This window comes from Myotis nattereri (genome assembly GCF_964212035.1).
Source record: "Myotis nattereri genome assembly, chromosome: 18".
Lineage (NCBI taxonomy): Eukaryota > Metazoa > Chordata > Mammalia > Chiroptera > Vespertilionidae > Myotis > Myotis nattereri.
Window position 1 is genome coordinate 26,320,075 of NC_138093.1, and position 22,823 is coordinate 26,342,897.

The window sequence follows — 22,823 nt, forward strand, 5'->3', positions numbered from 1 at the left end:
ATTTCTAATTTCTCTAATACCGACATTGCTTGATATTAGATCATCCAACATTTTAGGGGATTATATTAATTACTCACAGTGAAAAATATATTTGGGAACAGTTATAAACCAGTTCTGTTATGTTTTTAGAAATATTCATCAAAATCCTACCAGTAACGTGAAGCCACTCTCATAAATCACCTCCTTTCTGAGTACTGTTGGTCTCTTTGTTCTGGTATCCTATCAAATTATTATTTTTTGCCAAACAACTTAGCTCTTAATCACAATCAATTTCAACTGTTCAGTTCTTTCTCCCCAATCATATTCTATATACTGGGTGTTTCTTTTCTTAATCATAGTGCCTTGTACAGAGGGGAAAAAAAATACACACATGTTCGCTCAATAGATGTGTATTTCTTAATTGCTAAATGAATGTCAAAGTAACAATAACAGACTATAGGGAAGATTTGAGTCACTAACCTCATTTTTCATGTTCCCATGTTAACTTCCATGGCTTATTTGAATGACATCAATTTTAGATTCCATTATGTAAGTACTTAATTTTCCACTTGTAGCACATGTAAGCATATAACTGTTTACATTTAAAACCACATTTTATAACAAAATCTGATAATTACCTCATGAACAATTTATAGGGAAGCCATTTTGAAAGTATTGTTTAAATTAGTTCACCCTAATTTAAAAAGTACGTCGTGTGAGTTTTGCAAAATTCTACGAAATAGTCTAAAGCAATTCATCACTTTTAAGGTGACACTGTAGCTGCTAAATTTCCAAAGAAGTTAAAGTTAGGTTAAGCGAGGTAGCGTTTACTTACACGGCATGAGTTTAAGGTTTTGTTTAAAAGAGACTATTTTCCTATTTATTTGTGAACAGAAAAAAAGTCCCTATTGATTTTACTAGCTGTTCCCATAAGGAGGGTTTTTGAAGAAAGATGAACATAGGTATCCTGGTTAAATCTGAGCATATTCAGTATGTAACTGACATTTCTGCACAATATCATGCTGACACAAGGAAATCAAAGGGCCAAAGCCTCCTTTCTTCTTCATGCCATGTCTGTGTGGACATTAGATGCATTAATTTGTCTTCTGGTGTCAGCAAAGGGAGGCTGTCTGTCATTAATTAATCCATGTCACCAGAGAGAACATTGCGATGGAAAGGAAATATTTCTCAAGATGATTGATGAAGTAAGTCCCTAATGACCAGAATTACTTCACTAACTATGAAATGGACATGATCATAACCATATGCTCATTACATCATCATGACTCTTTTTAACATGGTCGAGGCGACATAGGTATGAGCGTGGTTTTTGCTATCAGAAAAATGTGCAAAAACTAAATTTCTCTACTTACATTAAAATTTCTTATACAATTTTTAAAGTTTTTTTATTTTATTTATTTATTTTTTATTGTGGTCTTATAAATTTTGAGTATCTAGAAATCTCTCAAATTTCAGAAGAATCAAATAAAGTATAAGTATCATTTACTAGTAGGATATTTTAAATACTGTGACACTCATTTTATTATTTTTGTCCTACTTTATCATATAATGGGATATTAATAATAGCAAAACTTACATAGTGCTGTTTTCATAGGCACTTATAATTCACTTTGCCAACTCACCATTAATAGTATGTTAAGGCACCTAAGTCTTAAAGTAGTGTTTATAATTTAGTCTTAGCATCATAATCTATGTTTATCTTTTAAAAATCATTGGGGAGAAATTTTAAAAAATGTATGTATTTTGCTTTTGTTATGCTCCTATAGAATAAAAGCCTAATATGCTAAGTGTCCGGTTGGCCGGTCGGCTGTTCAACCAATCAAAGTGTAATATGCTAATGCTATGCTAAGACCGCTCAACTGCTCACTATGATGTGCACTGACCACCAGGGGGCAGTCAACCAGTCTCTATGACATGCACTGACCACAGGGGGCAAATGCTCCAACCAGTAGGTTAGCTTGCTGCTGGGGTCTGGCCGATTGGGACTGAGCAAGAGGGGCCAGAATATGCCCTGGAGCCCTCCCGCAGTCCCTACCTGGCCTGCCAACCTCCCGCATCCTCCCCGGTCCTGATCGTGCACTGGTGGGGTCCCTCAGCCTAGCCTGCATCCTCTTGCAATCCGGGACCCCTTGAGGGATGTTGTAGAGCTGGTTTCGGCCCAATCCCACAGGCCAGGCCAAGGGACCCCACTTGTGCATGAATTTGTGCACCAAGCCTCTAGTTCTGTGGTTGGCAAACTGCTGCTCGGCAAACCGTGGCTCGTGAGCCACATGCGGCTCTTTGGCCCCTTCAGTGTGGCTCTTCCACAAAATACCGACTTCTGCGCATGGGCCACGAAGTTTCAATCGCACTGTACGTGCGCGCCCGCAGGTGGTATTTTGTGGAAGAGCCACACTGAAGGGGCCAAAGAGCTGCATGTGGCTCGCGAGCCGCGGTTTGCCGACCACGGCTCCAGTTGAAATGTAAATGATGAATTAAGACAGAGAAGCATCGACCAGATGCTCAGACCTCAGAGGGACGGTAGGGGAGGGTGGGGGTAAGAGAGAGAGATCAACCAAAGGACTTGTATGCATGCATATAAGCATAACCAATGGACACAGACACCAAGGGGTGAGGGCATGAGCAGGGGGGAGGGCGACGGGGGGATAAGGACACATATATAATACCTTAATCAATAAAAAAAAGAATGAATTAATGCCGCAATACCGTGTAGTGTGCCATGTTCCCATTGCTTTATCAAATGAGAAGCAGGTTGTTATTTATGATGATGGTGTTGACGGTTGATGATGGTGGTGGGAATAAAAATGATGTTGACGGTGTTGATAATGGTGATGAGTGTGGTGATGAAAAAAGACTGAAAACCAGCTTAAAATGCATTATTTCTCTTAAAGGCAAAAATTGGACTCCGGACTTTGGCAGAGTTGAACTATTGTTCTTTAATTCGTTGTTATTGTTCCATTAAAACTTCACTAAAATAAGGGGTTTTCTATTCTAGGAATTGAAAAAATTTAGCTACTGAAATAATTATGTGAAGTCTATCACATCCTTAAACTAATCATGCAAAGGCTTAATCATTCTGACCATCTTTATTTAGCTATTATTTGGTGGAAATCCAATTTTGCTTCCCTGTTTGTCTACATCCTGTCTGATTTTCTTATCATCAGCAGGAATATTCTTCCCAGGGCAATGGTAAATTTCTCACCTTCTGTGGGGTGATGTCATCCCATTTGTATGTTGCATACAGACTTATTTCGTGACCCTGAGCAACACCCTATATCCAGGCTTTATTTGAGAAACGACCTCTTAGCTTTCTGCATCCTGGTTTGGGAAACTGACATTTATTTTCACTTTGATATCTGAACTACAGAGCATACCAGTGGGATTCTTGCTGGGAGAGATGCCAGGTCGGTTCTGGCAGACGCCATTGGAAGGCACCACATTTAGACAAAATTCCCCAGAGCTGCTGAATCTTTGCAGCGATCCTATGTCAAGACCTGAGGAACATTTCATTTTCGGAAGTTGGGGCTGAATAAGTGTGGGTATTCCGTAAATTCCGAAGAGAAGGAAGTCTTCATTTTCCCCCTCAGCCCCTGAAGCTTGTCTGCAACACCCCCACGGCCTGTGTAGTCCAGCATTTCAGAATTGATGGACTCCAGATGGAATTCCAGTTTGAACTGACTGGCCTTGGCCAGTCTGCCCTTGACCTCACACATTTCTCCAGCCCTATGTTGACCAAGAAGAATCTATGGAATAATGAGACTATCAACCAAGTCCACAGGCCAGAACAACCCTTAGAACATTAACTTTAATGACCATTATTTCAAAAACACAATGTAAACAGGGACAAGGGGGGGCAGTTGTAAACTGCTAGCAATTAGGCAGTAATTAGGTTTGTTCAGTTGTGCAGCTGCCTAGCCTAGAAGTACCACTGTATCTCTTTCAAATGCATAGGGATTCCACAGACCAAATGTTTCTCAGTGAAATTCAGCCACAATTTGCAGACTAATTTATAGTGAAGATATGTCATAACTGTATCCAGATCTAACTGACTAACTGAATTTTTCAAATTCCTTTATAGTAAAAGCCCATTTAAACGGGAAGCTGACACCATGCATATCTGCTTGGCTTATCAGTGTATCCCAAATAAGTTAGCACAGAGCTTGGAACTTAAAAATTGTACAAAATAGTAATATGTCATTTATTTATTTTTGTTGATACTCATGACCACTATTTCAAACATTGTGAAAATGAATTTCCTTTTATTTATCTTATTGAGTAGCGGATATTTACACTAAAAAATTATTGAATATTTTTTGATGGTCCCGTCTTTGAAAATTAAGTCTTAGTAGTAATATAGATGGAAATGTGTCATTGATTAGACCAGATATATCAACATCCCAGCCACCCCAGATAATTTTTGTATCCTTTTTGACAGTAAATTTCTGATTCAGTATTTTATTTTCAAAACTCTTTCTGCCATAAAAGTGGAATACAATTGGAACTTTGAATAATTAATATGTTTTGAATAATTAATATGTTCTGTGACTCTATGAGCATGAGGCAAATGATCCTGAGAGGGTGGCAGACATAACAATCCTCAGAGCCAAATTGCAGGTTAGGAATGGCCCTGTAGTCCATCAACAGTTTTAAGTGTATGTTATGGACAAGTCACTGCATAACATGCAAGGGATGTTAAATACTGTAGAATATAAGGGAATACGGAACAATGTGAAAGGCTTAGTCTCTACCTCAACAAATTTATAATCTAATAAATAAAAAAGAAAGAGCCATTCAAACAAAGCAGTCAGTAGTCAGGATAAGTTGTGGCTCCAGACCTGTGTTCAGAATAAGAAAGAGGCCGAAAGACCCCGTTTGGGGACTTTACCTGAAAACAGGTTTATAGTGAAGTTCCGGACCAGCAGACAAAAGCCGGCGGTCAGCTGGTGGGAGGAAGGAGCCACAGGGTAACCACTGCAGACACAGAAACGTGACATCGGGGTCACAGTTTGCTCTCAAAGAGAATTTATTTCTGCTTCCATTACCTCATGGGGATCACCACGAGGGCACCTTCCTGGTTCCCACCATGGCACAGTCGTCTGCCTGCTACACCACTGTGGCCGGATGGTGAAGAACATGAGCATCACCAGCTGGTCCATCCTGTCCTTTAAGCACTTGTATACCTTCAATTTGAGGTCAAGGGCCTCCAGAAGCTGGAGGTGGACCCCTGTGAGTTCTAACCACCAGAGAGTCCTGGACGTGACAGGCCTCAGGGGGCCCTTCCCAAGCACTGTGTGTAGATGGCCCCAAGGGAGCGAGTCTTCATGGGGCCTATGGGCCTGACAATGTACCTCAGGGCGCCTTCTTCTCCAACCCGCAGTACTCCAGGACCACTGTGACCATGATGGGCAGGAGCAGGGTCTGGAAGAACCTCAAAATGTGGGTCTACCCCTAGAGCACATGGAACAGCAGTGGGGACCTGCCACCTTTCAAAAAAGGTGTCTTCTACCTGGCTCCCCAGATCCAGGTGCCCTTCATCCCTGAGGTGTACTCCATCTTCTACAACCCAAGATGAAGCTCTTCACTTGAGGAACAGTCCAGGTGCAGGTGCTGGATGCCATCCCCACCAGTGGTGGCTGACATACCCAAGTGCATGGACACTTGCTACCAGGCCATGAGGACCACCTTCTCTCACATGTCCAAGACACCCCAGGAGAACAGGGCCACCGCAGGGCCTGGTGCCCAGCCTGCCCTGTGGTCAAGGCCTAGGGTTGGTGCAGTACCTGGCTAGTGAATGGACAGAGGGCCCACACCCCTCCACCTCCCAGATGCCAAATATGACTGTGTCCCACTCCTGCAGCTCCCCTAGCTTTCATTCGAGCTCCTTCCTGTCACTAGCCTTGGATCCAGGCCCCTGATATCCCTCAAAGGAAAGTCAGCGAGACCCTCCCCAATCTCTGAGGGCAGGGCTGTGCCCATCCTCATGCCTTCAGGATCAGGAGTATGTGCAGGCTTTGGGGTTCCAGATGGGCAGAGCTTCTAGGGCTTGGAAAAAATGGCCAGAGGTAAGTCCTTCCACTCTCCTGCCCCAGGCTTGTGGGGTGCAGAGGCAGGCTCCAGGGTCCTGGCCTTGCCTGCATCAGGCTCTCAAGGAGAGGAAGGGCTCTGGGGGTCCAGGACTCCTGTGCATCCTGGGCCTTGGAGAGTCAGAAAGTAGAGTCTGCCCCTTCTGCTGGCCTTGGGGTGCAAGTCTGCTGAATCGGTACTACACTCAGTTGTTCGTTACTTTTTATAAATGAACTCTTGGAAGTGCAAAGGGGAAAAAAGTGGAGGAGGTGTGGTGATGAGAAGTCTGCCAGTTTGCTAACTGAGGAAGCTCCTAAAATCAAGGTAAGTTGGCATTTCATTGTATATGTTTCTTCTTATTTGCAGAACCACCCAAAGTCACTGTGATGCCCAAGAACCAATCATTCACAGGAGGATCTGAGGTCTCCATCATGTGTTCTGCAACAGGTTATCCCAAACCCAAGGTCGCCTGGACCATGAATGATATGTTTATCGTGGGTTCACACAGGTACTGGGTTTGTATCATGTTCTTTGTTTTTACTGAGTGAGAAAAGTGAATGAAATTTCTGGACAAAACTAATATGACCAAGTCCCTATGGTTAAGGGAGGTTTGACCAAAATCCATGCCTTTAGATTTTCTAAATAGGCCAGGAAATGTCAATAAAATAATAAATGATTAATCTGTAGAACTTGAGGTCCTGACGTCTTGAATTTAAAAGCTGGGATCAAGTGCTTTCCAGTACTTTGTGTTCAAACATAACACCGTGACACTTGGTTTGCCTTGAATATTTGAAATGAGTGTGATCCTGGGACTTTACAGGAGAGAGTGGAGGCAAAGGACAGAACAGTAGCTCCAACTGAAGTGTGTGCAGACATCCTTGGTAATCCCTGTTCACTTTCGCCATACTCCATTGAAATATTTTTTTTTTCCTACTGGATGCTTTTAAAAGACATTGAAACCTCTCATGCTCCAAGAGTGTAATGAGCATGTGGAACATAAACAGTGAAATTTCCAGCTATTGGGCTTTCGTTAACTCTGGGTTTGGCATGAGGAGCAGGGCTCAGGTGTGAGCCAGATTCTATTCCTAGACTCATCAGTGACTCACTGTGTGACACAAAGCCTTGCATCTCCCATGTTTTTATTTTAAGGAACTGTTTAGCATAGTGGTTCACAGAGAACATGATTTCTGGGTGCAAATTCCACGTCCTCCATTTACTAAGCCTAACTTTGGGTGAGTTATGGAACCTCTTTGCTCATCTGTAAAACAGAGATAATAATAGTATCTAACTCATTGGGTTGTTTAAAGATGCAAACCATTTATACATGTACAGCCCCTCTAGCAATCCCTGGCTCACAGAAGTACTGGATACAGAGGATCTATTATTATTATTATTATTATTATTAATTATTAATATTACTCTTCTGCGTGTAAAATGATAATACTAATCATTTCTGCAGTCAGTAGCAAAAATATAACTCTAAAGTATTTGAAGATATTTGGAAGAAAGATGCCTTGAGACTGTTATTAGGGTATTTTCTATTTTATTTATTTTTTTGTCCACAGATATAGGATGACCTCAGAAGGTACCTTATTTATCAGAAATGCAGTTCCCAAAGATGCAGGGGTCTATGGTTGTCTGGCAAGTAATTCAGCGGGAACAGATAAACAGACTTCTACCCTCAGATACATTGGCAAGTATAATCAGTTTAAAGGGCAATGAAAATAGGATGGATGTCATGTTAAGCAAGATTCCTAATCTTTGCTGAAAATTAAGATTAGGAATGAGTTATGCCTAGTCTTTTAATTTATTATTCATTCTCACACAATGATGAAAGCAAAGATTGTAATGAATTTAAGTTAAAAGTCAGGGAGTGAATAGCTTCATTAGTCAGCAGAATTATCAAGGAAGCTTCCAGAGTGTGGAAGAGTTCCAGATTACGCAGAGCTCTGTCCTTCCATGGTTCACCTGGTCTCTGTAGTATTTCACTTGCTAATTAATCAATCCAATATATTTCCTAGTTTACCTCAACTTCTATTTTACATTTCCCACTTGCGTTCAAAACTGTTTCTAACATTTCTGTCACAAGTAAATGTTTATACCATTTATGTTATTTATCTTGTCTGGATGTTATTTTCAATTTTCATCTTCAGCTTTCCCCTCCAAACTCAAATATTTATTGAAGATGCACTTCATGACAATTATTCTATAATATAACATTCTACAATGTAATAGAAGAAAATGTATTCTAATATATAATGTAATCTAATATTCTAATATATATGTTACACATTCCAGTAATAAATACTATGTAATAGAATATTTTTTAGTTTTTAGTTTAATAAATAAAGGACAATGGCATAGGTGTTCAATGTTAGTTTGTAACTGTGAATAATTAATGGCTAGCGATCCTCCTTTTCATTCATTCTTATTTGCCATTCATAAGGTAGTGAAACAGGCAGTGGAGAGGAAGGGTGTAAAAGATCCATAGTAAACATTGAGAGTTATAGTTGGTGTGTATAGATGAGGGAGGTAACAAAAGTGGCATAAATATTGCCCTGAGAGCTGGGAAAGAAGCGGTCTCGTTTCTAGAAATGGGCAAGGCACATGGCAAATAAGTGGAGAAGGAGGAGGGCTCAGATTTAGAGATCATTTAAAATGTTCCCAGAACACCCAGATGGAGAGGGAACAGACCGCTGGGAATGCAGAAAGGAGATTGAAACAGATTCTGCATTGCAGAAACAAATTTTGGTTCATATTTAAAGAAGCCAAACTGTTGGACCCATTTATTTAACTTATCACCCGGAATATGTAAAATGCGGTGCTGGAGAATATGGAGTATAAAATTTTTAAATGCATGTTACCCAGAGTCCTTACTCTTCAAGAGCTTGCGTAATGGGAGTGGATACACTTAAAGAAATAGAATCAGGCAGTCAGTCAGCTAAGTCTACAATGGAAGTTAGGCAGAACAGAAGACTAATTTCTACTGGGGAATTTGCAAAGATTTCTCAAAAGACGCAGGATTAAAGCTCAGTCCGGAAGAATGAGTGGGATTTAGAGTTGTGACAAGGGACATTTCAGGCAGAGGAAACAGCTTTAGCAAAAGCAGGAAGATAAAGAGTAGGGTGTGGTCTGGACTGCCCATGTAGGTCCATACCTTGTGATAAGTAAGGGACTGTCATGGAGGGTAAAGCTATGGCTGGTTATCATTTTTGAAAACCAAACTAGGGAATTATGAAAACCTGAAGGTTCTCTAACAGAGGAGAAACGTGATTTTTGAGAAGCTATCTCTTGGCTTTGTTTAAACAAATCGCAGTGGATGTTAGAAAGTTCTAAAATGTCCAGTTAAGAGAAAGATGTGTGAGTGAACCTAAGCATCAGGCAAAGGGAAGAAGCAAGCATCAAAGAGAACAGAGTCAGAACTGGGAGAGTACTCTTTATAGATGCAAATTTTAACCTTGGCCTACAACTATCTCTCTGTCATTAAACACAAATATCCTTTAAATCTCATAGAAATGTTATAACAAACTCATTTGCAGTTATATTATCCTCAAGTCCTAGTGTAGCCAACTCAGTGTTACCATCATCGCTCCTTTGCTGTATTTCTATTACTATTCTTCTTCTTCCTGCTCCTTTAGTATTATTTCTATAAGATGTATTCAGCTTTCCAAATTTTTTCTTTCCTTATATACCTCTTTTTTTTTTTCATAAAGACTATTCGTTTCCTAAATTTTTTGGACTCTTTTATCAGAATTATTTTTGCCTGGTATCCTCTTTTGGCTTGATCTTTTCAACACACACATCTATGTGCATATATATGCTTCTAAGAGTTTCTTTCTGTTTATAAACACTGAAATAGCCACAAGCCCATAAGTCATGGTAGACGTTTTCATCGGTTCCTTTTGTAAACATAGACAAGGTGCACTTGGCTTTGTGTAGACATTAACTCTTTGTGTGTGTGTTGTTTTCAGAAGCCCCCAAGCTGATCGTAGTTCAGAGTGAGCTCTTGGTTGCCCTGGGGGACACAACGGTGATGGAATGCAAAACCTCCGGGGTCCCTCCGCCCCAAGTGAAATGGTTCAAAGGTACATTTCTTCAGTATGTTCATATCTGGACGTAGTTTTGTTTTCTCTTCTTTAAAAGAAAAAAAGAAAAAGATTTGTTAGACGTTTGTTTTTGTGTGTGACTTAGCAGCCCCGCCAAATGTGTTTATGATCACACCGGAGACAATCGTTTGAAATTCTGAACTTGGAACTTCAGGATTTGACATCTGGTGTGGATTACAGGACCCAGCACAGCAAGAGGGGAAAGTTCCCCTGTGCTAATCCAGCTGAACATTCTCCTTGTCAGTTTAGGATTGTTTCCTGTAGAAAAAGTGTCCAAAAGGACCCAGCTAACGTTTAAAATAGCTTCACTGAGTTCAGTCCGCTTTCCTTAGAGACAGTGGCTCTCACCATGAGAAGGTTTTCTAGGTCTTCAAGGACACTTTCTGTAAAATGCTCAAGTAAGCACACGTTGACGCTTAGCACTGCATGACATTGGCCATTGAACTTACGTCAAGTATAGGAATCGTCTGCTTATATTTGTGACATAGAGATTACACCCCTGTGATTCTGTAATAAAATAGCAGTCATGTGCTGCTTGTCCTTAGTGGGAATACACGTGGGCCCCGGTCCAGGCTCAGATGCTGACAGAGTGTATCTGTGTAAAACATTCTGCTTCTGTTTCTGTCTCAGTTCTTCCAATTCATGAGAAGGAAAAATTCCCACAAACACCCTAACAGGGAGGTTGCTAGGATTATTCAGATACTGTTTTCAAAATACTTTTTAATCTTCAGATGAAAAATGCTAAATAGTACAAAGCACTATTGTTATGATTCTGTTTGTTAAATCACAGACATTTCCATAGCAACAGGTTGATGTCATAATCACAGAATTAATAATTCACCTCGGGTTCAAATGCTTGGGGAACATGAGGTGAAAAAGGAAGGCTTTGTGTAGCAAACAAACACTTTTAAACAACACAAGTCAAAAACGGGGAGGGAAACTGGGAGATGATACCATTTTCATGGTTTTCCATGTTAAACGATTTTTAGTCTTTATGTGTTCTCTGATAAGGAAGCATTTCTGGATTTGTTTCTTAGGTTAATTTCAGTTAACATGAACTAATTTTACTTATTTAAAATACTTAAACCTTTGAATTATAAAGGAATTAGAAATCAATTTCAAGTTTACATCATAATTAAATGGATACAAAATATGTGTTATGGAGGCAGTACTTCTTTTTTATATGTCAGTTAGTAATGTATAATAAAATAAAAAATTTAAAGAGTAATGGAGCCTGCTGATTTCCGTGCCCGTATATAGCAGTCACGAAGAAAGTTGTTTATTCTCCCAAACTGAGGCAACTTTCCTGTATAACTTACTCTTCATGTCAGCTTGGGTCCCACAGATGGCTTGGAAACTAAAGGAGGACTTAGGGAGCCTTGCAGCCACCACATGGAAGATTCTAGAGTTGACTACTTATCAGGTTCTTCTCTCAATCATAGATGTTGGAGCTTAATGGGCCCAGAAATAATATCCCATTGCTCTAAGTTATGAGCTAGAAGATGTGCATTAGATGCTGACAGACCGTAGTGGAGGGCCAGTGTTCATGGACAAGATGCAGAGTGGCCCTGCAGCCCAGGCTCGGCCAAGTTACTTTAATGCTTACTCATAAGCACAGTCTTGTTCATCAGGAGCAAAGCTAGAGGCCAGGCTCTTCTCCATGCAGACTGCTCTAAAGAGAAAGGGGGAGGAGGCAACTGGACCTTCCTCTCTCACCTCTGCAGGGGAAGCTTAGGAAAATCCTACCTGATGGAAACCCCAGGGGTGAAGAAGAGTTATCACCCTAATCAGAAGAATACGTTTTCTTCATACTTTATTTTCAGGCAATTCTGGTTGAACAGAGTTGGTGGTTGGGTTATTTGTTTAGTTAGTTAGTTAGTATTATAAGAACACAACATGAGATCTACCTTCTTAATACATTTGTAAGTGTACAATACAGTATTGTTAATTACAGGCACTGTGTCTAGAACTTACTCATCTTGTCTAATTGAAACTTTACACCCATTTTCCCTGCCCACACCCAGCCCCCGGCAGCCACCATTTATTAATAAATTGTATTCCATTCAGACCCTCAGAGAAATGGAATTTCATAAGTACAAATGTCCAGCAAAACTTTCGATTTTTCATATTTAGAAATGAGCAACATAAAGTGGGTTCAAAGGAGAATTGGGGACACTGTTAAAATGTTATATAAAGGATATTTCTGCTAAAATCAGTGGTTCTTAAAGTTGAGTTAGTCACAAGTATCACAAATCCCTGCAAATCCCACAATCCTTTGCAGGGAATCCACAAGATCAAAATTATTTTCCTGGTAATACTCAGATGTTGTCTTTTTCACACTTGTTGTCTCAAGATTTATAGTGGGGTTTTGGGGGGGAATTTCTCACATGTGACATCCAGTAAAGTGAATGCAGAAGCAAATTTGAACACACAGCTCCTTTTTTAATAAAATAGATTATTCTAGAGATTTGCAAAAATGTGAAAGAATGCCACTTTTCTCATGAAATTTCTCTTGTTTGGGGAAATACAATTATTTTTTCATAAAATACAGTCATTATATCAAAATGTCATGAGTTTGTCATTATAAAATATATTCATATACTTAAAATTTTTCCCGTTTCATTTTCTAAGATGCTAAATACAAGTAAATATAATAAAGTACAAGTAAATATTTTTTAAATGCTTTGAAATACCCAATAATTTTTAAGGCAAACATGGAAACAAACATTTTTGAAAACCACTTTAATTTCCATAAACTATTTTAAAAGCTGTTACACTAAGAATGATGATCTCTCTATTAGTCTTTACATCACAGAGGCCAGATTTAAATTTTAAATACAGCAAAGAGACCCCTCCCCAATGTTAATGTTAAATCCTAGAAAATTTATATGTTACTATGTATGACATTCTGAACTATTAAACATTTTAAAGTTTTGTATTTCTCTATGGCTCCTCAATAATTTGATGACTAATTTTTCAGTAGAAATCAAGAAAGGAGAGATTCTTAAAATGTGATCAAACTGCAAACTTGATTAACCAATGTTTTCCACTTGGTATTTTGTTTCATTACTGCTATTCTTCAAAGAATGTTATTTTGAAAAGGAAAAAAAAAAGGAGTCTAGCAAAAAGGTCTTTATTTCATCCTGTAATGTTCTCTGACATATACAGAAGAAATAAGGGAGAAGTAAATTCCAAAAATCTAAATGCATTTTAGTCCAAATATTTTAATTCCTGTTGAACAGCTAGGTCACACTGCATCCTCCCTTAATGGGAAGAAAGTTTATGTCAACATCATCTGCTTTTATTTATGAAAATTTCCCAAAGGCACATAGACAAGGCTTTAGTTGCTTCTCTTTCTCGCCTGGTATGTAGTAGCAAGCTTAAAGGGATGATTTGGGTTTTAAATATTGGAATGCTGAAAATACTTCATTTTTGGCATGGGCGGTTGCTAATGTAATTTTTTTGTGTTTTTAAATTTATGGCTTCTTTGACCTCTTCTCCTCCCAAAATTAAAAAAACAAAAAGAGAATTGTCTGTTTGTTGCCCAGAATCTGTTGATAGGAGTTTTTTTTAATAATGTCCCAGAGAATGACTAGTTGGGGGGTTTTCTTTGCCCATTAGAAGCTAAGGGAGTTACTTCTATGGGCCTCAGGCCCAGGGCACATGGCTAGGCTACTGTGTGACATGTTGGAAAATATCTTTTCAGACAGCTGGGCATGTTATAAAACCCAAAGAGCAATGGCCTTAAAATCCCCTGGATGTTTTCAGTACTTCCACAAAGAGTTTAATATGACCCTTTACAAAAACAAATTAAATTTATAAACACTAAGCTGGCGTTAAATACCCAGTCCTGGGCACTTTTTAATGATATTGGTCATTCTGGTTAATTACTTTCTTAAGAGAGGAGGCAGCCTGGAGGAGGGGAAGCAAAAGGAGGGGTTAACCTACCTTATAGATTTGTTGAGGCATTGCCTGCCTTCAAACAGGAAGGGTTCTAGGGGGCTTGAGGTGTTGCAGGGACACAGCACATACAGGTAACTCAGACATAAAAAAGCTTTCTTGAGTCATCCTATCCTCACACTGAAGTCAAACTCAATCTGTAGTACCATCCCCCATACATGGATCCTCTGCCTCCTTCTTCCAAAAGCCCCATAACTCCAACTTAAAGGACTTTGCTGAATAATACAGATTTAGCAGAGGTGTCCTGGGAGATTGATATGACAATGCCTCTCTTTGGCCACTGTCAGAAGTTTCTCATCCATTCTTTTACCAGCAAGCTCCTCTCTACCAACTCTCAGAATCCTCTCAGGCAGCTTACCCAAAATCTGACTAGTAGCATTTATCAAACCAAAACCTGGTCATTAACCAAACTAAGAACACCTATGGCTAACTGAACTTTCCTGGGTAACTGAAATTCATCCTGCCAAATAGATGGTAGAAATCTTTTTTCCACCTTCATCTTCCCATTCCTCATGCCCTTCTTACTTAGCACAGCCATGTGACAGCCGGCATCCTTTCCAAGTTCCCCAATGTAGCTTCAAAGAGTTCTTATTTAGATACATATGCAGTAGGAAATACTTACACATAATTCATGCAGGACCAGATTTTTGGCCATAGGTTAGCTCATAGAATTATACAGACTAATCAGCTCAGTGCCAAGAAACACTTCATTCTTTCATTACAAAAACATTGTTTAAGTGTCTACATTGTGCCAGACACTTGTATTTAAAAACTTTACATTCTGTTTTCTTTAGAAGTTTTGAAATCAGACTAATAGCAAACTATGTAAATATGTTAGTGTTTAATGCTCTCCCTTTGTTTTGACTTAGGGGATCTTGAGCTGAGGCCCTCAACTTTTCTCATTATTGATCCTCTCATGGGACTTTTGAAGATTCCAGAAACTCAGGATCTCGATGCTGGTGATTACACATGTGTAGCTGTCAACGAGGCTGGAAGAGCAACTGGCAAGATAACTCTGGATGTTGGCTGTAAGTATCCCTGCTCTGATAAACAAACTTGTTTTGAAATTGATCTGCTATTTTTTCCCTGTGCCCATAACTTTGAAACAATTGGCTGGAAATACTTTTCAGAAAGGCAGTATTAGAGTTAGCACTTAAGGTTATTAAAATAATGGTAATTAGCGTTTACCAAGTGTTTTCTAGGGGCCATGCATTGTGCTAAGAACTTATATAGCTTATCTCCATAAACACTCATAACAATTTTAAGGGGAAGATACTTTAATTATCTTCATATATAAATAAGGAAATGGAGGCGTTAGTTGGCTATGCAACTTGACTAGGGTCACAGAGATAATGGGTGCACACAGACGTATCTATTAGGGGGAGACTGAATGATTGAACCCAGGTTGTCTGACTTCAGAGACTATAGAATTCCTTGGTATATCAACTCCTGCCAAATATTTTCCAATCCAGAATCATTCATTCTGACACCAAATTCCTAAGTAATAACATCTGGAGGCCATAAATTAGAGTTTGGCCCTAGACATAATTTGGAGATGTTGATGACAGCAAAGGTAGCAGATGGTGCATTTACCTTTTTAAAAAATCCACTAGCAATGACTCCTCGGTGTATAATGTAAAGTACTAACTGCACATAAATGTCCATCACAATGTGAAGGATACAGCATGTGCATGACAAGTATGGTCAGATTACTCAAGAAGGTCATTCTCCCTCCTTCGTCTCTCCATCCACATTTCTTGGGGGGCGGAGAGGGGGGGAATTCTACACAGTGTGGTAACACTTGAAAGAAAACAGAGCTTGCTTTGTATGCAAAAGAATGTGGCGGCTTCATTTTAACAGATAATTCAAACGTAGACTTATAAAATATGACATTCATTAAGTTGTACTTTCATTTATGTGTCAGGGTTTTCATGCCAAAGCTATTTTTGTTTGTTTGTTTGTTTTTGCAAAAGTTAGGAACTATAAAGAAAATGCATTTTTAGGATAAAATAAAGCATTTTAGTTATACTAGCTTAAGTCTTTAAGTGAAAATCATGGCCCTCTAAGCTTAATATTTTGTTTCATATAAACCAAATTTTTCCTCTTGGGATCTTTTATGGTCCCCTTGTCCCTAGGCTGTCTGGTGAACACTGTCTTCTTGGTACTTATGCCCTTGGAGTAGAATCCACAGAGCTGGGAATGGCCACAAGGACCATGTGGGATCTGCCTAGCCCAGTGGTTGGCAAACTCATTAGTCAACAGAGCCAAATATCAACAGTACAATGATTGAATTTTTTTTGAGAGCCAAATTTTTAAACTTAAGCTATATAGGTAGGTACATTGTTATTAACTTAATTAGGGCACTCCTAAGCTGGCCTTTGCTAAAGCTTAGAACGTATCTGATTGAGGTACGTTTGCTGAGGTCGATCCCTTCCAACTCTCCCATCCACACTTGTCTTGTATACTTGTTTCGTCTATCTCCTTTCGTTCATCCCCTCTATATGTCCATCCCCCACTTCTTCTAACACCACTTCTTCAAAATAGACTCTCCCAGGCCGAAAACCGACTTCTGCACATGGGCCACGAAGTTTCAATCGCACTGTACGTGTGCGCCTGCCCGTGGTATTTTGTGGAAGAGCCACACTCAAGGGGCCAAAGAGCCCTATGTGGCTCGCAAGCCGCAGTTTGCTGACCACTGGCCTAGGGCATAGCAAGATGTGTTGGAGCCATGACGAAACTCTATGGTTATGAAGAGAAGTGCCTTGCAAATAAGATCGGAATCTCTGGGTGGAGGGTATTGAATCCACTGGCAGAGTGTAAAACACAAGTAATGCTCTTAGAAATGTAAAGTCCAGCCCTGGCCAGTGTGTCTCAGTTGGTTGTGCTGTCGTTCTGTGCACCAAAGGTTGCTGGTTCTATTCCATTCAGGATCAGGGCACAGGCCCAGGTTGCCAGCTCGATTCCCAGTAGAGGGCATGCAAGATTGATGTGCCTCTCTCTCTAAAAATCAATAAAAATATATTTTAAAAAAATAAATGTAAGGTCCAAATGAGGAAGGTCACTTGGTACAGAATTCTTGTTTTCAAGAAATCTACAAAGTACATTTCAATGCTCTACATGTTCTAGTTCTATTTCTCCCTTCTGGCAGACAACATTCTTTTAGAGTTTATCTAGCTCTAGAGGAAGAAGGAAAGAGCCTCAGTAATTTTCCCTGCAAAAAAGAGAAGGACCCGCTCATCCTCCTCCAAGATAGAAAATTAAATATCTAACACATGTTACTTTGCTTACCTACTTCCTTCTTGGTAATCTTTTTAGCTTCTGGACTTCCCAGGTTCTCTCTTCTGGGGGGCGATAAACCATATAAGGATCAGGGCTGTCGGCTGGAGCGACTTGTGTTGGATTAGAAAACATCCTAAGGAATGTTTTGTATGTATCCTTTATTCCTTAAACTGAATATTTTTTTTATCTTCACTCATATTCAAGATGCCCTTTTCTAAGTCAGTGGCTTTCTCAACTATTACTTCATCAACTGTTCCGATGAAACCACTAACATAAACTCAATTATTTACTTACTGTAACCTTAATTATTGTTAAAATTGTCAAGGAATATTAAAGTCAGCCCCTCATGTTTCTGTCATGCCTGAACTATTTCCTCATTCACCATTGAAGTCCTGATTGTTCTGGCTTACACAGTTTGATTATCCACATAAAACTACTGTTCCGTATCCTAGGAGGTATCCTAGGAGATACAGGATGTTTCTGCCAAGATCTGTGCAAATTACAGTCGTGGTGGTTGTGGTTAGCACTACTAGAGTTAAAAGCAAACAAACAACAAAAACAGAAACAAAATTTCTCCAGAATGTTATATAGTGGCTAAGAGAATGGACTCTGGAAACTGGGTTTCTGTCTGGCATTTCATAGTACCTACCTGATGGGTTGGTTGTAAAGATGAAATGAGACATCATTTCCCATGTGCATCTAGCACATCAGTGGTTACCTATGTTCTTTGAAGCTGCTTAATGGGACATAGAGCAACAGGTGAATATTAACTTCACAACCTGAGTGGTCATTTGGATTCTTTGAGTCTTGGAAAATATTAAAGAAATGCATATATAACAGTGGCATAGTATTTAAGATTAAACATTGGGCTTTTAATATGAAAGTCATTGTTTTCACTCATTTTTTTGAAGTCTTGAGACAAGTTAAGTACTAATATTATTAGTGCATAAAATTATTCATTTGAGTTCCAAAACGATTGGGCATAGAGCTCAGTAGCTTATGACTTAAGGAAAACGTGCTTTTATCCATGTCCTGTCATTGTGTTTTCAGATTGTCTTTGTGGGCCTATCACTGCACATCAATTATACGACATCAACAATTTTTTATTTTATATTATTCTAAAAAGACTTTAATATTATTCTTAGGTTCTAGCTTCTTGTAGTGAGTCTCCTTTTTTGTATTTCTCATTATATGGCTTTAAGTTGTGGACATTTCAGGTCAACGGGGAACGTCACCAGTGCTTTTCATGCATTTGAAAAAGAGGTAGTGGATTGTGCAGTCGTTTGGAAGAAAAGAAGATTGGCCACATCAAACAAAAAGCTGGCCTGGCAGTGATTTTATTTGCAGCATTCCACACCACACAGGGTTTGCATCGTAGACTGTGGTTTCATTTTTTGTGGTTTGGTAGAAACAAAACAGTGTGTTCAGCCATGTTAGGCAAGAAAAATCTCTGTTTGACTAATATGATGCAAGAGTTGCCATAGCCGAGCTTAATTATCGCTAAAGGAACCAGGATCACTTTAAGGGATAAGTTTTAGAGCAAGATGGTCAATTTGTCCGTAACTTCTATATTTTCACAATAATGTGTGCACACAGATATCTACCATTAGGTGACAAAGCTCTACGTGTATTAACCCTGAGCAATTGTCAAGGTACCTATACACAAATATTTCAGGGACCACAGAGGATTCAACATAATCCTGCCAGACTCTGTATGCCGTAGCCAAAGTCGAAATTAACAATAGATACATTAAACTCCACAACTATGATTTCATAAATTAACTCTACAATATTTATGACCAAAGGTAATTACTATTTGGGTGTTAACTACTTGCTAAATGATTAATAAACATTCTCTCTTTTAACAACCTGGGATAAGAAGTGCTACTCTCTCCCCTTTCGTTTATGGAGAAATTTAGACTGGGGGAGGTAAAGTCATTTTCCAAGTTTACAGACCAAGAAGTAGTGGAACTGCCCTTTGAAACCACCGAGTAGGCTGTGACTCCTCTAAGCTGCGCAGCCTCCTCGCAGCAAGTCCAGTATTTGTAGTACAATCACTTCTGCTCCCTTTCCCCTGTTTCTTAATCTGTTTCCCATCCACCCAGAGTTATTCACTTGGAGTCCGAATTGGCCACACTCAGGAGTAGGAAGTATTTAGGCAGCTTCTTGGCCTGAGGTTGGAGTTGCTTAATTTTTGAGCTTCGCTTGTCACTGATGCTGTCTTGGCTGCTTACCTGGTTAGTGCCTGGTTCTCTCATTTGCCTTGTTTTCTGCTACCGGTACGTTATTCCCTGACCTAGTGCTTGCCTTGTACCTGACACTGTTTCCGAAGCTGCTTCTCCCCAGATGACTTCTCCTGTCTTAATTGAGTTTTATGGGCACAGCTTGAGCTCCACTTACGCATTTATATTCCAGTTTGTTTTGGCTTTCTTAGTTCTGAAAATTCTAATTTGTCTCCATTTCCACTGATGGCTCTGTTCTCTTGTGTCAGGGAAGCTTGACTTCCTCCCAAGGACTTGGTTGATCCCAGGCTTTTGCATATCTTTTTGTTCTTTTGGAATTTGTTTTCCATCCCATCTCCACATTCAGCTACGCCCACTCTGAGCCTAACACATCCTGAGACTTTTTCCATTTAATCTCTGTTTTTCAGAAAAGCAACTACCTCTAGAATAATTGACTGCTATCACTCCAGAGAAAAGTAATTAGGCCTTACAAACCTAGAATAAGCAAACAATGAGTTAATTTAGAAACTATTTTTTAACATATTTCTATTTTGCCTATTCTTTTTATAAACCAAATTCCCATGTAGATGGATTAAGAAAAGTCTAGCCTGGTCAGTGTGGCTCAGCGGTTGAGTGTTGATCCATGAACCAGAAGGTCAAGGTTCCATTCCTGGTCAGACCTTGACCTTCTGGTTCATGGATCAACACATGCTTGGGTTGCGGAATCGATCCCCAGTAAGGGGCATGCAGGAAGCAACAGATCAATGATTCTCTCTCATCATTGATGTTCCTATCTCTCCCTCTTCCTTCCTCTCTTAAATCAATTTAAAAAACCATATTAAAAAAATTTAAACAGATACACTGCTGCTAATTTTTAAAAGCACATTACTCAACTGTGGTATTTAACTTAATTTTATTTTCTTTAGGTTCTGTGAACAAATAGGGTTTCTGAAATTGTCACTTTTCTTGAGAAATGTAAGTTAAAATGCACTGGATCAAGGTTGTTATTATCATCATATACACATACGCAAGCACAATTCTTGTTAAAGTGTTTTAATATTGATTGAATCATTCACAAAGATCTGGCGGCCATATATAATGCACATAGTTCTGTGTTAGTTGCTATGAAAGATACAAATAGGGTTGCAAAAATAAACCCTGAAGGGGAAATCAAACGTCTAGTCTAATAAAAGGATGAATATGGCCATTGCCATGAGTGGTACAGAATGAGTTCTCTGAAACCTCAAGAGGGAAGAATTATATTCATTTGGATGGTAAGAGGTGGCACTGAGGAGGGGCCTTTTGAACTGGATTAAAGAACTGTCAGTATTTCAAGAGCCAAGATCAACAGCAGGCATTGCATTTGAAAGGGATGGCAAGTAACACCGGTGTCCCTATGAGAAAGGTCAGTCCTTGTTTGGAGAAGAGTGAAGAGTTCTGATTGTCCAGAGAATAGAATTTGTGTAGGAACCTAATGGGAGATGAGGCTGCAAAGTTAGAGAAGGTTCTTTATCCCAGGCCAATAAAGAATTAGTGCTGCTCGGAAGACAAACGTACATCCCAGTCCCAGACTTCCCTTTGGGAAGGAAAGAGGTGATGTGATCTCTGTACCTTTTTTATTTTAATTAGCCTGCTAAACAGCTTACTAGTAACTATGAGCAGTTTTAAGAACCCATAGAAAAGGAGAGGCCGATAACATAACAATGAATTTCAACTCTGAAGTCGGATCAACCTGGTTTTCAATCCTAGCTCCGGTGTTCGACTCCAGCTGACACTTAGCAAATTAACTGTCTGGTTCTCAGTTTCTTCATCTATAAATAAGAGTAATAAGAGTACCTAGCTCATATATTGTGAAGATTAAATGAGATAATTAATGGAAATCACTCAACACCTATCCCTGGCCCTGTAAGTGAAAGTTGTTGTAATTCCTAATGAATATTTAACCTTGACATTATAAAGGAGAGGTACCTCTTAGAGCCCTACATGATCAGGTTTCATGAATTACCTCCAATAGTATCACAGTATCCTATATATTTCTCCTTGCCTGATGTTTCAAACATCATTGCTCATAGTTCTGGAGGACATACTGAGAGCCTCATCTATTCGGGCTTAGCATCCTTACTATATTACATTCTGGTGTCTTCCAAGGTGTGCCTGACATATTTCCAATTCTCCCTTCAGGCCTATGTGGTTACCTGAGTTACGTGGATAATTATAGCCTTCTTATCTATACTTTTATAATTTCTGAGTCATCTCTTAACTCTAAGATTTTAAGCACTCTTTATCAAATACTATGATCTGTTACTTTAACTTGTATTATTAATTATCAAGCTTAAATGTCTTTAACCCAAAAATGTGGAAAAAAATAGTTGAAAAGAAAGAATGTGACATAGAATGGATATGATTTGGGATTAAATACTGTTAGCTTGTTATATAATGATCTGTTGAAGAATGAACTCTGCTATAAATTAGGTTCACTAAAAGGAGTAAGAAGTAATTTTGACTTAAATTCTCACTCTTCATCATCACTTTAAATAGGTCGTTGAAGTTCTTGGGGCCTTTTCATTTATAGAGGAAAAAGAAACACCTGCTAGTTCAATAGCAGACAGGAATATTAAAATGGTAACTTCATAACTTATGAACAGTGGTTTGATTCACATTCACTGTGTTGACAGTTTAATAATAAAATTTATATTTAATGTGCCTGTGTACTCTCCCAGTGACCTTTGTTGTTGTTCTAAATATCTTCTAGCACCTCCAGTTTTCATACAAGAACCGGCTGACGTGTCTATGGAAATCGGTTCAAATGTGACTTTACCTTGCTATGTCCAGGGCTATCCAGAACCAAAGGTTAAGTGGCGAAGATTAGACAACATGCCGATCTTCTCAAGACCCTTTTCAGTGAGTTCCATCAGCCAACTAAGAACAGGAGCTCTCTTTATTTCAAGTAGGTTAAAGGAAATATATTTTTATTCAAGTATGTACATATAGATTATATATTCATGTTCTATGCATAGGTGTTGCTAAGTTTAAAATAGTGAATTAATCTTGCCAACCCAATGGTGTTGGTTGCATTTTACTTTAAACTAGTATTGGACTCTTATATTCTGGAATTGTCATAAATGAATTATATTATTTAAATGTATGTCATATCAGAAAGGCTCAAGAAGCAATCTGACTTCCACATAACTCG

At 39.1% G+C, this 22,823-nt stretch overlaps 1 protein-coding gene across 1 annotated transcript in view; it reads left to right on the forward strand.

The window, feature by feature from the left end:
• HMCN1 (hemicentin 1) overlaps positions 1-22,823 on the forward strand; it is a gene marked incomplete at its 5' end in the record, with an annotated part of 289,007 nt that overhangs the window by 91,371 nt on the left and 174,813 nt on the right. The window contains 5 exons of the mRNA XM_081113289.1: positions 6,430-6,571; positions 7,629-7,756; positions 10,035-10,148; positions 14,999-15,157; positions 22,383-22,577. Coding sequence (XP_080969415.1) covers positions 6,430-6,571; positions 7,629-7,756; positions 10,035-10,148; positions 14,999-15,157; positions 22,383-22,577 — 738 coding nt within the window. The remainder of the gene's footprint in view (positions 1-6,429; positions 6,572-7,628; positions 7,757-10,034; positions 10,149-14,998; positions 15,158-22,382; positions 22,578-22,823) is intronic.